The sequence below is a fragment of the Scyliorhinus torazame genome, chromosome 21 (assembly GCF_047496885.1).
Source record: "Scyliorhinus torazame isolate Kashiwa2021f chromosome 21, sScyTor2.1, whole genome shotgun sequence".
NCBI lineage: Eukaryota > Metazoa > Chordata > Chondrichthyes > Carcharhiniformes > Scyliorhinidae > Scyliorhinus > Scyliorhinus torazame.
In genome coordinates, this window is record NC_092727.1 from 131,833,230 (window position 1) to 131,846,692 (window position 13,463).

At 50.2% G+C, this 13,463-nt stretch overlaps 1 protein-coding gene across 4 annotated transcripts in view; it reads left to right on the top strand.

The window, feature by feature from the left end:
• The window catches only part of LOC140398688 (growth factor receptor-bound protein 7-like), a 274,640-nt gene that overhangs the window by 242,372 nt on the left and 18,805 nt on the right, over nucleotides 1–13,463 (top strand). For all 4 annotated transcript variants that reach the window (XM_072487677.1, XM_072487678.1, XM_072487680.1 and 1 more), the window contains one exon: nucleotides 12,078–12,165. In XM_072487677.1, the coding sequence (XP_072343778.1) occupies nucleotides 12,078–12,165 (88 nt within the window). The remainder of the gene's footprint in view (nucleotides 1–12,077; nucleotides 12,166–13,463) is intronic.

Consider the following 13,463-nt stretch of genomic DNA (forward strand, 5'->3'; position numbering starts at 1 on the left):
GGCCGGTGCAGACTCGATGGGCCGAATGGCCTCCTTCTGCACTGTAAATTCTATGATTCTATGATTCTTAACTTTCGCTGCTCTAAGGCGAACAATCCCAGCTGCCCCAGTATCTCCACATTAACTAAAGTTTCCCATGCCTTGTACCATTCCAGTAAATCACGTCTGCATCCTCTCTGAGCATGTCATTTTATTTAATAAATTGATATTGAAGTTCTGAGAAATTAAGTTGAGTCTTTCCGATGATTCGTGCGAAATGAAGCGGCAACAACAAAATGTGATTTCCATGGGTGTGAAAACTGCAAACTAGCTGCCAGCCAGTTGTCCCAGGCTGCAAAAACACACTCGTTCATTCAAATCATAAACCTCAAAGAGTTAGAATCAAAACTTCCAAAACTAAGCCTTTCCATAGGAGCCGGAGGAAGCCATTCAACCCCTATTCAAACCTGGCCCTCCATTCAGTTAGATCGTGGCTGACCTGTACCTGACCTCCCTATAACCAGCTGGGATCCATAACAGATACCAACAAATAATCTGTCCGGTTCGGTGTTGACATTTTCAATTGATTCACAGACTCACCAGGTTTTATGGGGTGAGGGATGATGCTGAATGACACCAGAAACATTGGGCTTTATATTTCACTCTCCCCTTCTCAACATTAATCTGTTTAATAGGCGAGTTCAGGTCTCCATTGTCATTTTGAACAGAAAGTTATCAGCGTCGGGAAGGCCGGGTGCCTGAGTCCAAAAGGAACGGCAAAGTGCCGATAAACAACAGGGTGATTCTCAACACTGTAGCCACCAAGAAAAACCATGCCAAACGCGCCCAAAACCAAACATTTCCATTCAATCGCACCCTCTGTGTCTCCCTTTTTTGCCTTCTGTCATTGTCTCTCTCCCCCTCTGTCTGTCTCTCTTTCTTTCTCTCTCTCTCTGTCTCTCCCTCTCCCTCTCCCTGTTCCCCACTCCCTTTCCCTTTCTTTCTCTCTGTCTCTTTTTCTCCCTCTTTGTGTCTTTTTCTGTCTCTGTCTATTTCTCACTCTCTATCTCTCCATCTCATTGAATCTTCAACTGCCTCTCCCTGTCTGTCTTCTCACATTCCCTCACTCTCTGCTGTCTTTCTATCTCCCTATCTCTACCCCCTCTCTCTCTACCTCCCTCATTCCCTCTTTCTCCCCCTCTCTCTCCCTCTCTGAGTCTTTGCCTCTTACTGTCACTGCCTCTGTCTTTGTCTGCTTGTCTGTCTCTCCCTCTCTTTCACTCTCTCTCTATTCCTCATTTTCTGTCACAGCCCGCGTGTCTCTCTTTTTCTGTCTTTCTGTCACTCTGTCTGTCTCCCTGCCTCTATTTTCTGTCTTTGACCCTATCCCTCTGTCTGTCCCTCTCTCTCCTGTCTCTCGTTTCTGTTTCTCTGTTTTTTGTCTTTCTCTCTCTCTTACTCTCTACTAGTGCTTATCACGGAGGTTTTTCCCCCACCTACTCTCAAGATTACACAGATCACTTTGTTAGTGGAGAAACAGTAAGAGGTGGTGCTGCATTTGTCTCTGTTTTTTAACCATGATGTGGAGATGCCGGCGTTGGACTGGGGTGAGCACAGTAAGAAGTCTTACAACACCAGGTTAAAGTCCAACAGGTTTGTTTTGATGTCACTAGCTTTCAGAGCGAAAGCTAGTGACATCGAAACAAACCTGTTGGACTTTAACCTGGTGTTGTAAGACTTCTTACTATTCTGTTTTTTAAATATTATAATCAGTGTTGCAGCAGACAGGAACCCTCAGAGACGCCATTGTGAGTACTGAGGGCACAACGGGAACAGGCATCATAAAACATAGAACATAGAAAAATACAGCACAGAACAGGCCCTTCGGCCCACGATGTTGTGCCGAACCTTTGTACTAGATTAAGAACAAATAAATCTACACTATATCATTCTACCATAATCCATGTACCGATCCGATTGCCGCTTGAAGGTCCCTAATGTTTCCGACTCAACTACTTCCACAGGCAGTGCATTCCATGCCCCCACTACTCTCTGGGTAAAGAACCTACTTCTGACATCCCCCCTATATCTTCCACCATTCACCTTAAATTTATGTCCCCTTGTAATGGTTTGTTCCACCCGGGAAAAAGTCTCTGACTGTCTACTCTATCTATTCCCCTGATCATCTTATAAACCTCTATCAAGTCGCCCCTCATCCTCCTCCGTTCTAATGAGAAAAGGCCTAGCACCCTCAACCTTTCCTCGTAAGACCTACTCTCCATTCCAGGCAACATCCTGGTAAATCTCCTTTGCACCTTTTCCAAAGCTTCCACATCCTTCCTAAAATGAGGCGACCAGAACTGTACACAGTACTCCAAATGTGGCCTTACCAAAGTTTTGTACAGCTGCATCATCACCTCACGGCTCTTAAATTCAATCCCTCTGTTAATGAACGCTAGCACACCATAGGCCTTCTTCACAGCTCTATCCACTTGAGTGGCAACTTTCAAAGATCTATGAGCATAGACCCCAAGATCTCTCTGCTCCTCCACATTGCCAAGAACCCTACCGTTAACCCTGTATTCCGCATTCATATTTGTCCTTCCAAAATGGAAAACCTCACACTTTTCAGGGTTAAACTCCATCTGCCACTTCTCAGCCCAGCTCTGCATCCTATCTATGTCTCTTTGCAGCCGACAACAGCCCTCCTCACTGTCCACAACTCCACCAATCTTCGTATCGTCTGCAAATTTACTGACCCACCCTTCAACTCCCTCATCCAAGTCATTAATGAAAATCACAAACAGCAGAGGACCCAGAACTGATCCCTGCGGTATGCCACTGGTAACTGGGCTCCAGGCTGAATATTTGCCATCCACCACCACCCTCTGACTTCTATCGGTTAGCCAGTTCGTTATCCAACTGGCCAAATTTCCCACTATCCCATGTCTCCTTACTTTCTGCATAAGCCTACCATGGGGAACCTTATCAAATGCCTTACTAAAATCCATGTACACTACATCCACTGCTTTACCTTCATCCACATGCTTGGTCACCTCCTCAAAGAATTCAATAAGACTTGTGAGGCAAGACCTACCCCTCACAAATCCGTGCTGACTATCCCTAATCAAGCAGTGTCTTTCCAGATGCTCAGAAATCCTATCCTTCAGTACCCTTTCCATTACTTTGCCCACCAGCGAAGTAAAACTAACTGGCCTGTAATTCCCAGGGTTATCCCTATTCCCTTTTTTGAAGAGGGGCACGACATTCGCCACTCTCCAATCTCCTGGTACCACCCCTGTTGACAGTGACAACGAAAAGATCATTGCCAACGGCTCTGCAATTTCATCTCTTGCTTCCCATAGAATCCTTGGATATATCCCGTCAGGCCCGGGGGGACTTGTCTATCCTCAAGTTTTTCAAAATGCCCAACACATCTTCTTTCCTAACAAGTATCTCCTCGAGCTCACTAGTCTGTTTCACACTGTCCTCTCCAACAATATGGCTCCTCTCATTCGTAAATAATGAAGAAAAGTACTCGTTCAAGACCTCTCCTATCTCTTCAGACTCAGTACACAATCTCCCGCTACTGTCCTTGATCAGACCTACCCTCGCTCTAGTCATTCTCATATTTCTCACATATGTGCAAAAGGCCTTGGGGTTTTCATTGATCCTATCCGCCAAAGATTTTTCTTTGGGTTCTTAGCTCTCCTAATCCCTTTCTTCAGTTCTCTCCTGGCTATCTTGTATCCCCCAGCACCCTGTCTGAACCTTGTTTCCTCAGCCTTACTTGAGGATCCTTCTTCCTCTTAACAAGACATTCAACCTCTCTTGTCAACCATGGTTCCCTCACTCGACCATCTCTTCCCTACCTGACAGGGACATACATATCAAGGACACATAGTATCTGCTCCTTGAACAAGTTCCACATTTCACTTGTGTCCTTCCCTGACACCTATGGTCCCAACGTATGCACTTCAGTTCTTGTCTGACAGCATCGTATTTACCCTCCCCCCAATTGTAAACCTTGCCCTGTTGCACTCACCTATCCCTCTCCATTACTAAAGTGAAAGTCACAGAATTGTGGTCACTATCTCCAAAATGCTCCCCCACTAACAAATCTATCACTTGCCCTGGTTCATTACCAAGTTCTAAATCCAATATGGCCTCCCCTCTGGTCGGACAATCTACACACTGTGTTAGAAAAGCTTCCTGGACACACTGCACAAACTCCACCCCATCCAAACTATTTGATCTAAAGAGTTTCCACTCAACATTTGGGAAGTTTAAGTCACCCATGACTACTACCCTGTGACTTCTGCACCTTTCCAAAATCTGTTTCCCAATCTGTTCCTCCACATCTCTGCTGCTATTTGGGGGCCTATAGAAAACTCCTAACAAGGTGACTGCTCCTTTCCTATTTCTGACATCAACCCATACTACCTCAGTAGGCAGATCCTCCTCGAACTGCCTTTCTGCAGCTGTTATACTATCTCTAATTAACAATGCCACCCCCCCCACCTCTTTTACCATCCTCCCTAATCTTATTGAAACATCTATAACCAGGGACCCCCAAAACCATTTCTGCCCCTCTTCTATCCAAGTTTCCGTGATGGCCACTGCATTGTAGTCCCAAGTACCGATCCATACCTTAAGTTCACCCACCTTATTCCTGATGCTTCTTGCGTTGAAGTATACACACTTCAACCCATCTCCGTGCCTGCAAGTACTCTCCTTTGTCAGTGTTCCCTTCCCCACTGCCTCACTACACGCTTTTTTAAATTTTTTTATTTTTTATTAAAGTTTTTCGATCAAACTAAAACAAAAATTTCCCATTTTACAACTTTGTAATAATATATACATTGATCGTTTTTTAAATAAATAATATGCTAACTAACGGCAACTGCCAACAACAAAATAAGAAACAACAGAAATAGTAACTAAAATAGTAACTTCGTAAAATCTAATATAAATAACTAATATATAAACACACACATAAAACCCCATAGGACCCAAATGAGTCCTCCCCCCCCCCCCCCCCCCTCCCCCCTGGGCTGCTGCTGCTACCTTTCCTATTTTCCCTTATCGCTCTGCGAGATAGTCGAACGGTTGCCACCGCCTGGTGAACCCTTGAGCCGAACCTCTTAGTGCGTACTTTATCCGCTCCAATTTTATGAACCCTGCCATGTCATTGATCCAGGCCTCCACACCCGGGGGCTTAGCTTCTTTCCACATAAGTAGAATCCTTCGCCGGGCTACTAGGGACGCAAAGGCCAAAACATCGGCCTCTCTTGCCTCCTGCACTCCCGGCTCATCTGCAACCCCAAATATAGCCAACCCCCAGCCTGGTTCGACCCGGAACCCCACCACCTTTGAAATCACTTTTGCCACACCCACCCAGAACCAATGCAATACCGGACATGACCAAAACATGTGGGTGTGGTTCGCCGGGCTTCCCGCGCATCTCCCGCACCTATCCTCCACTCCAAAAAATCTACTCAGCCTTGCTCCAGTCATATGCGCCCTGTGTAGAACCTTAAATTGTATCAGGCTGAGCCTGGCACATGAGGACGAAGAGTTTACCCTACTTAGGGCATCTGCCCACAGCCCCTCCTCTATCTCTTCCCCCAGTTCCTCATCCCATTTTCCCTTCAGCTCCTCCACCATCGTCTCCCCCTCGTCTCTCATTTCCCTATATATATCTGACACCCTGCCATCACCCACCCATGCCCCCGAAATCACTCTGTCCTGGATCTCTTGCACCGGGAGCTGCGGAAATTCCCTCACCTGTTGCCTCACAAATGCCCTCACTTGCATATAGCGAAATGCATTCCCAGGTGGCAGCCCATATTTTTCTGTCAGTGCTCCCAGACTCGCGAACGTCCCGTCTAAGAACAAGTCCTTCAATTTCGCGATTCCTGCTCGCTGCCAAGATTTAAATCCCCCATCTATCCTTCCCGGGACGAACCTATGATTGTTCCTTATCGGGGACCACACTGAGGCACCCGTCACTCCCTTATGTCGTCTCCACTGCCCCCAAATTTTCAGCGTTGCCACCACCACTGGGTTTGTGGTGTATTTTTTCGGGGAGAACGGTAACGGCGCCGTCGCCAGTGCTTTTAGACTAGTTCCCCTACAGGACGCCATCTCCAGCCTTTTCCACGCCGCTCCTTCCCCTTCCCTCATCCACTTACATATCATTGACACGTTGGCGGCCCAATAATAATCACTTAGACTCGGCAGTGCCAGTCCCCCTCTGTCCCTACTGCGCTGCAGGAACCCCCTCTTTACTCTTGGGGTCTTTCCAGCCCACACAAAGCTCATAATACTCTTGTCCACCTTCTTAAAAAAGGCCTTTGTAATCAGTACAGGGAGGCACTGGAACACAAAAAGAAACCTCGGAAGGACCACCATTTTAACCGCCTGCACCCTGCCCGCCATTGACAGGGGCGCCATGTCCCACCTCCTAAAGTCCTCTTCCATCTGCTCTACCAGTCGTGCCAAGTTAAGTTTATGCAAGGTTCCCCAGTTCCTGGCCACCTGGATCCCTAAATACTGGAAATCCCTTGTTATCCTCCTCAACGGTAAATCGTCTATTCCCCTGCCCTGTTCCCCGGGGTGCATCACAAACAGTTCACTCTTCCCCATATTCAATTTATATCCTGAAAATTCTCCAAACTCCCTGAGTGTCTGCATTATCTCAGGCATCCCCTCCACTGGGTCCGCGACATACAACAACAAATCATCCGCGTATAATGACACCCGATGCTCTTCTCCTCCTCTGAGCACCCCCCTCCACTTCCTGGAGCCCCTCAGCGCTATGGCCAGTGGCTCAATTGCCAACGCAAACAGTAACGGGGACAGGGGACATCCCTGTCTTGTGCCCCTATATAGTCGGAAGTGGTCAGATCGTTGCCTATTTGTAATCACACTTACCACCGGGGCCCTGTACAGGAGCTGAACCCATCTAATGAACCCCTCTCCAAATCCAAATCTCCTCAGTACTTCCCACAGGTAGTCCCACTCCACTCTATCAAATGCTTTCTCTGCATCCATCGCCACCACTATCTCTGCCTCCCCCTCCGGCGGGGGCATCATCATCACCCCCAGCAGCCTCCGTATATTAGCATTCAATTGCCTCCCTTTAACAAACCCCGTTTGATCATCATGCACCACCCCAGGGACACAGTCCTCTATCCTCGTCGCCATCACCTTGGCCAAAAGCTTGGCATCTACATTCAAGAGGGAAATAGGCCTGTATGACCCGCACTGCAGCGGGTCTTTGTCTCTTTTCAAGATCAGCGATATCGTCGCCTCCGACATCGTCGGGGGTAGTGTCCCCCTTTCCCTAGCCTCATTAAAGGTTCTCGTCAGAAGTGGGGCCAGCAGGTCCACGTATTTCCTATAGAACTCTACCGGGAACCCATCCGGTCCCGGGGCCTTCCCTGCCTGCATGTTCCCAATTCCTTTTACCACCTCCTCCACCTCAATCTGCGCTCCCAGTCCTATCATCTCCTGTTCCTCAACCTTCGGGAACTCCAGCTGGTCTAGGAAACGCATCATTCCCTCTTTCCCTTCCGGGGGTTGAGCCTTATATAGCCTCTCGTAAAATACCTTAAACACCCCGTTCACCCTCTCCGCTCCCCGTTCCATCTTACCCTCCTCATCTCTAACCCCTCCGATCTCTCTCGCGGCCCCCCTCTTCCTAAGTTGTTGGGCCAGCAGCCGGCTCGCCTTCTCTCCATATTCATACTGCACTCCCTGTGCCTTCCTCCATTGTGCCTCCGCCTTACCCGTGGTCACCAAGTCCGTGTGCAATCTCCGTCTTTCCCTGTATAGCCCTTCATCTGGAGCCTCCGCATATTGCCTATCCACCCTCAAAATCTCCCTCAACAATCTCTCCCTTTCTTCACCCTCTTGTTTCCCCTTATGGGCCCTTATGGAGATCAGCTCCCCTCTAACCACCGCCTTCAGCGTCTCCCAGACCACTCCCACCTGGACCTCTCCGTCATCATTAATCTCTAGGTACCTTTCAATACATCCCCTCACCCTTACACATACCCCCTCGTCCGCCAACAGTCCCATATCTAATCTCCAGAGTGGGCGCTGTTCCTTTTCCTCTCCTACTTCCAGATCTACCCAATGTGGGGCATGATCTGAAATGTCTATAGCCGAATACTGCGTTCCTGCCACCTTCGGGATCAGCGCCCTTCCCAGGACAAAGAAGTCTATCCGGGGGTACACTTTGTGGACATGGGAGAAGAAGGAAAACTCTTTACTCCTTGGCCGAGTAAATCTCCAGGGATCCACTCCTCCCATCTGCTCCATAAAGCCCTTAAGCAGCTTGGCCGCTGCCGGCCTCCTCCCGGTCCTAGATCTGGACCGGTCCAGCCCTGGGTCCAGCACCGTGTTGAAGTCCCCCCCCCCCCCCCCCATTACCAACTTTCCCATCTCCAGGTCCGGGATGCGCCCCAACATACGCTTCATAAAGTTCGCGTCATCCCAGTTCGGGGCATATACATTCACCAGCACCACCGCCTCACCTTGCAGTCTGCCACTCACCATCACGTATCTACCCCCACTGTCCGCCACTATGGTCTTCGCCTCAAACAATACCCGTTTCCCCACCAGTATTGCCACCCCTCTATTTTTCGCATCCAAGCCCGAGTGGAATACCTGTCCCACCCATCCTTTCCTTAATCTGACCTGATCCGCCAGTTTCAGGTGCGTCTCCTGAAGCATGACCACGTCTGCCTTTAGCTTCTTTAGGTGCGCAAGTACCCTTGCCCTCTTAATCGGCCCGTTCAACCCTCTCACGTTCCACGTGATCAACCGGTTTGGGGGGCTCTTTACCCCCCCCCCCTCGTCGACTAGCCATCCCCTTTTTTAGACCAGCTCCTCACCCGGTTCCCACGCACCCGCTTTTCCCCCCGACGGCGCCCTCCCGTCCCGACCATCCCATCCCCTTAGGGATAGCTCCCCCTTCCCCTTAGCAGCAGCAACCCAGTTAACCGCCCCCCCCTCCCCCCCCCCCGCTAGATCCCTCTCTAGCTTAGTTGCTCCCCCCATATTGCTTCCGGAAGTCAGCAAACTCTGGCTGACCTCGGCTTCCCCCGTTTATCCTTAGCCTCCCATCATGTGAGGCCCCTCCTTCCTGCGCCCCCTTTTCCCGCCACAATTTCCATAGCGCGGGGACAAAGCCTGCGCTTCCCTCTCGGCCCCGCCCCTGATGGCGCAGCTCCCTCTCTCCTTCCCCCTCCCCTTCCCCACCGGCGCCCACATTTCTTCGTGTGTCCCCCCTTTGAGGGGAAAGAAATCCCTTCCCCTTCCCCCCCCCCATCTGATTCACAGTCCCTTGCCACCACCTCACTACTTCATTTCAACCACTCTTTCTCCAATCTAGTCCAACTTCTCCTCTTCAATAAATGTCCACGCCTCTTCTGCCGTTTCGAAGTAGTGGTGTTTACCCTGGTGTGTAACCCACAGTCTTGCCGGCTGCAACATTCCGAACTTCACTTTCCTCTTGTGGAGCACCGCCTTGGCCCGATTGAAACTCGCCCTCCTTCTCGCCACCTCCGCACTCCAATCCTGATACACGCGGATCACTGCGTTCTCCCACCTGCTGCTCCGAGTCTTTTTCGCCCATCTCAGGACCATCTCCCTGTCCTTGTAGCGGTGGAACCTCACCACTATTGCTCGAGGTGTTTCCCCTGCCTTTGGTCTTCTCACGAGGACTCGGTACGCTCCCTCCACTTCCAGGGGGCCCGTCGGGGCCTCAGCTCCCATTAAGGTATGAAGCATCATGCTCACATACGCCCCAACGTCCGCTCCCTCTGCCCCTTCGGGAAGACCCAAGATTCTTAAGTTCTTCCTCCTCGAGCTATTTTCCAGGGCTTCCAGTCTCTCCATACACCACTTATGCAGTGCCTCGTGCGTCTCCGTCTTCACCACCAAGCCCTGTACCTCGTCCTCATTTTCGGCAGCTTTTGCCTTCACTCCACGGAGCTCCATCTCTTGGGTCTTCTGCGTCTCCATTAACCCCTCAATCGCCTGCAGCATCGGCGCCAGCACCTCCTTCTTGAGCTCCTCCACACATCGCCGGAGGAACTCCTGCTGTTCCAGGCCCCATACCAACTGGCCTCCCTCCGCCGCCATCTTGCTTCTCACTTCCCTTCTTTGCCGCTGCTCCAGAGGATCCTCCGCAATCTGGCCACTATTATCTCTTCTGTCCATTCACATCCGGGGGGACTCCCTTCTATGTCGTCTCACAGTGGGTTTAGCCTTCGAAAATTGCCATTGGGGCTCCCGATAAGAGCCCAAAAGTCCGTTAAAATGGGAGGTGCCGAAACGTGCGACTTAGCTGGTCATCGCCGCACCCGGAAGTCCTCACTACATACTTTGACGTCCTGAACATCGGCTACATTAGTTGCTGGACTACAAATCCGGTTCCCATTCCCCTGCCAAATTAGTTTAAACCCTCCCGAAGAGTACTAGAAAACCTCCCTCCCAGGATATTGGTGCCCCTCTGGTTCGGATGCAACCCTTCCTGCTTGTATAGGTCCCACCTTCCCCAGAATGCGCTCCAATTATCCAAATACCTGAAGCCCTCCCTCCTACACCATTCCTGCAGCCACGTGTTCAGCTGTACTCTCTCCCTATTCCTCGCCTCGCTATCACGTGGCACCGGCAACAAACCAGAGATGACAACTCTGTCTGTCCTGGCTTTTAACTTCCAGCCTAACTCCCTCAACTTGTTTAGTACATCCACACCCCTTTTCCTACCTACATCGTTGGTACCAATGTGCACCACGACTTCTGGCTGCTCCCCCTCCCCCTTAAGGATCCTGAAGACACGATCCGAGACATCCCTGGCCCTGGCACCCGGGAGGCAACATACCTTCCGGGAGTCTCGATCGCGACCACAGAATCTCCTATCTATTCCCCTAACCATTGAATCTCCTACAACTATTGCTTTTCTATTCTCCCCCCTTCCCTTCTGAGCCCCAGAGCCAGACTCAGTGCCAGAGACCTGGCCGCTAGGGCCTTCCCCCGGGAGGTCATCCCCCCCAACAGCATCCAAAACGGTATACTTGTTTTGAAGGGGAATGGCCACGAGGGATCCCTGCACTGTCTGCCCGTTCGTTTTCCTTCACCTGACTGTTACCCTGCTACGCTTGTCCTGTACTTTGGGTGTGGTTACCTCCCTGTAATTCTTGTCTATTACCCCCTCTGCCTTCCGGATGATCCGAAGTTCATCCAGCTCAGCTCCAGTTCCCTAACACGGTCTCTGAGGAGCTGGAGTTGGGTGCACTTCCCGCAGGTATAGTCAGCGGGGACACCGGTGGTATCCCTCACCACCCACATCCTACAGGAGGAGCATGCAACTGGCCTAGCCTCCATCCCCTCTTACCTTACAGAATATAGCTGCCCTGTGGACCAACTGGATCTCCGTCCTCCGACTCTGCTCCCAGTCAGCTGCACTCTCTGTAAACTCCCGGCTCCCTTCACGCTCTTTGAGGAAATGTACGAAATGAAATGAAAGGAGCACCTTCCTCCCTCCTCACCTAACTCCCTCAGTCACCAAACTCTCACTATAGCACTCAAATGCACCCAAATTCAGTACTCCCTCAGTCACCAAACTCTCACTATAACACTCAAATGCACCCAAATTCAGTACTCCCTCAGTCACCAAACTCTCACTATAGCACTCAAATGCACCCAAATTCAGTACTCCCTCAGTCACCAAACTCTCACTATAACACTCAAATGCACCCAAATTAAGCACTCAGTGCAAACAAAGTCAGCACTGTAGCTAGATAGTGTGAATCTAGCCTCCCACAATCTGATGCATTCGGCAGGAATTCAGGTTCCACAAGGGGCAGTCGGGTCTCTATTTAAACATAAGGGATAATCCAGGTAGAGATGGGGAGAGTGGATCTTCGCGGTCACTGCCATAGGCTCAGTGCGGGCGTAATGTGCAGATGTTTTTAGCCCAATGCCAGCTGTTGCAACAGATAGATTCCTGCGATAAATATGGGTGGGGAGAAGAGTGTGAGGGGTAACAACTACAATAACAGTTTTGTTTATCATGAATCCAGCAATACACAGGAGTCAGCCCTGGTTTCATGGACGGATCTCGAGAGAGGAAGCGCACAGACTGATTATCCAACATGGCCACATTGATGGGTGAGAACACAGCACTGGGACTAAGTTACAACCTGGGGGGCGTTTAAATAGTTTAATTTCAGAAGAATTTTGCAAGTGAGCAGTGATTGAGAGGGAACAAGGAAATCACTGACTACAAATAAACACAGAAACAGCGAACCAGCTTGGAGCCCCCGGGTGAGTGAGTGAGTTGGGGAGGCATCACAATCCCAGGTAAAGCAGTAATGGCCTGCGAGTTAGGTGAAATAGCCTCCTTACACCATTACCAGTAGTGTATGTGAGTCACTGACTGCAGGATCGGGGGGGTCAGAGCTGACAGCAGCATTGCCTCAGATCCTCATATCCAACTGAAGGGATGAAGACAGTTTGCTGAGAAACCGATCCCCCAGGTCCAGACTCGGGGCAAGCAAATTAACTGAGGCTACTGGGGGGTCACTCCGACTGCACAAGGACCGATTGGGGCTGTAACTAACCACCAAAATCATCCACATCTTTTAACATGAAATGCACGGTCCCATCTCACTGACTGTCTATCGATTCTGCACACTACGGGTGCTCTTCCAGCCAGTTTTGTGTCACCAACCCTCTGTAAACATTGTCACAATGAGTGAGTTCAGCCAAACCTCTGCCACCCAAATCCTAAATGACAGCAAGTCCTCTTTCCATATCACGCCGTTACTCACTGATTTACATTAACAACTCAACTTTAAAATTCTCATCCATGTTCCCTGTGTGGCTTTGTGATTCCCTATCCCCGTAACCTCCCCCAGCCCGACAACCTTCCCTTCCCTCTCTCTGAAATACCATCCTGCCCCACAATACTCCTTATCGCTGTAACTTGTACAAGAAGGGCAGGTTGCACCTGAACTGGACGGGCACCAATATCCTGGGCAGGAGGTTTGCTAGTGCTGTTCGGGAGGGTTTAAACTAGTGTGGCGGGGGTTAGGACCCAGAGCAGCAGGACAGTGAGTGTAGAGACTGGGGAACAGTGAGACTGCGATAATCATGGCGCAGAGTAAGCGCAGGCGGAGGGACACATGGCTCAGCGGGACTGGACGTCTGGAGTGCGTTTGCTTCAATGCAACAAGTATAAAATGTAAAACAGACAGACTGAGAGCCTGGATCACTGCATGGAACTATGATGTAATTGCAATTACGGAGACACGGTTAAAGGAGGGACAGGACTGGCAGCTTAACGTTCCGTGATATCGGTGTTTTAGACGGGACAGAAGGGGAAACGAAGGAGGTGGGGGAGTGGGATTGCTGATTAGGGAGCAGATCACAGCTGTGTTGAGTGAGGACACATTGGAGGGATCTTG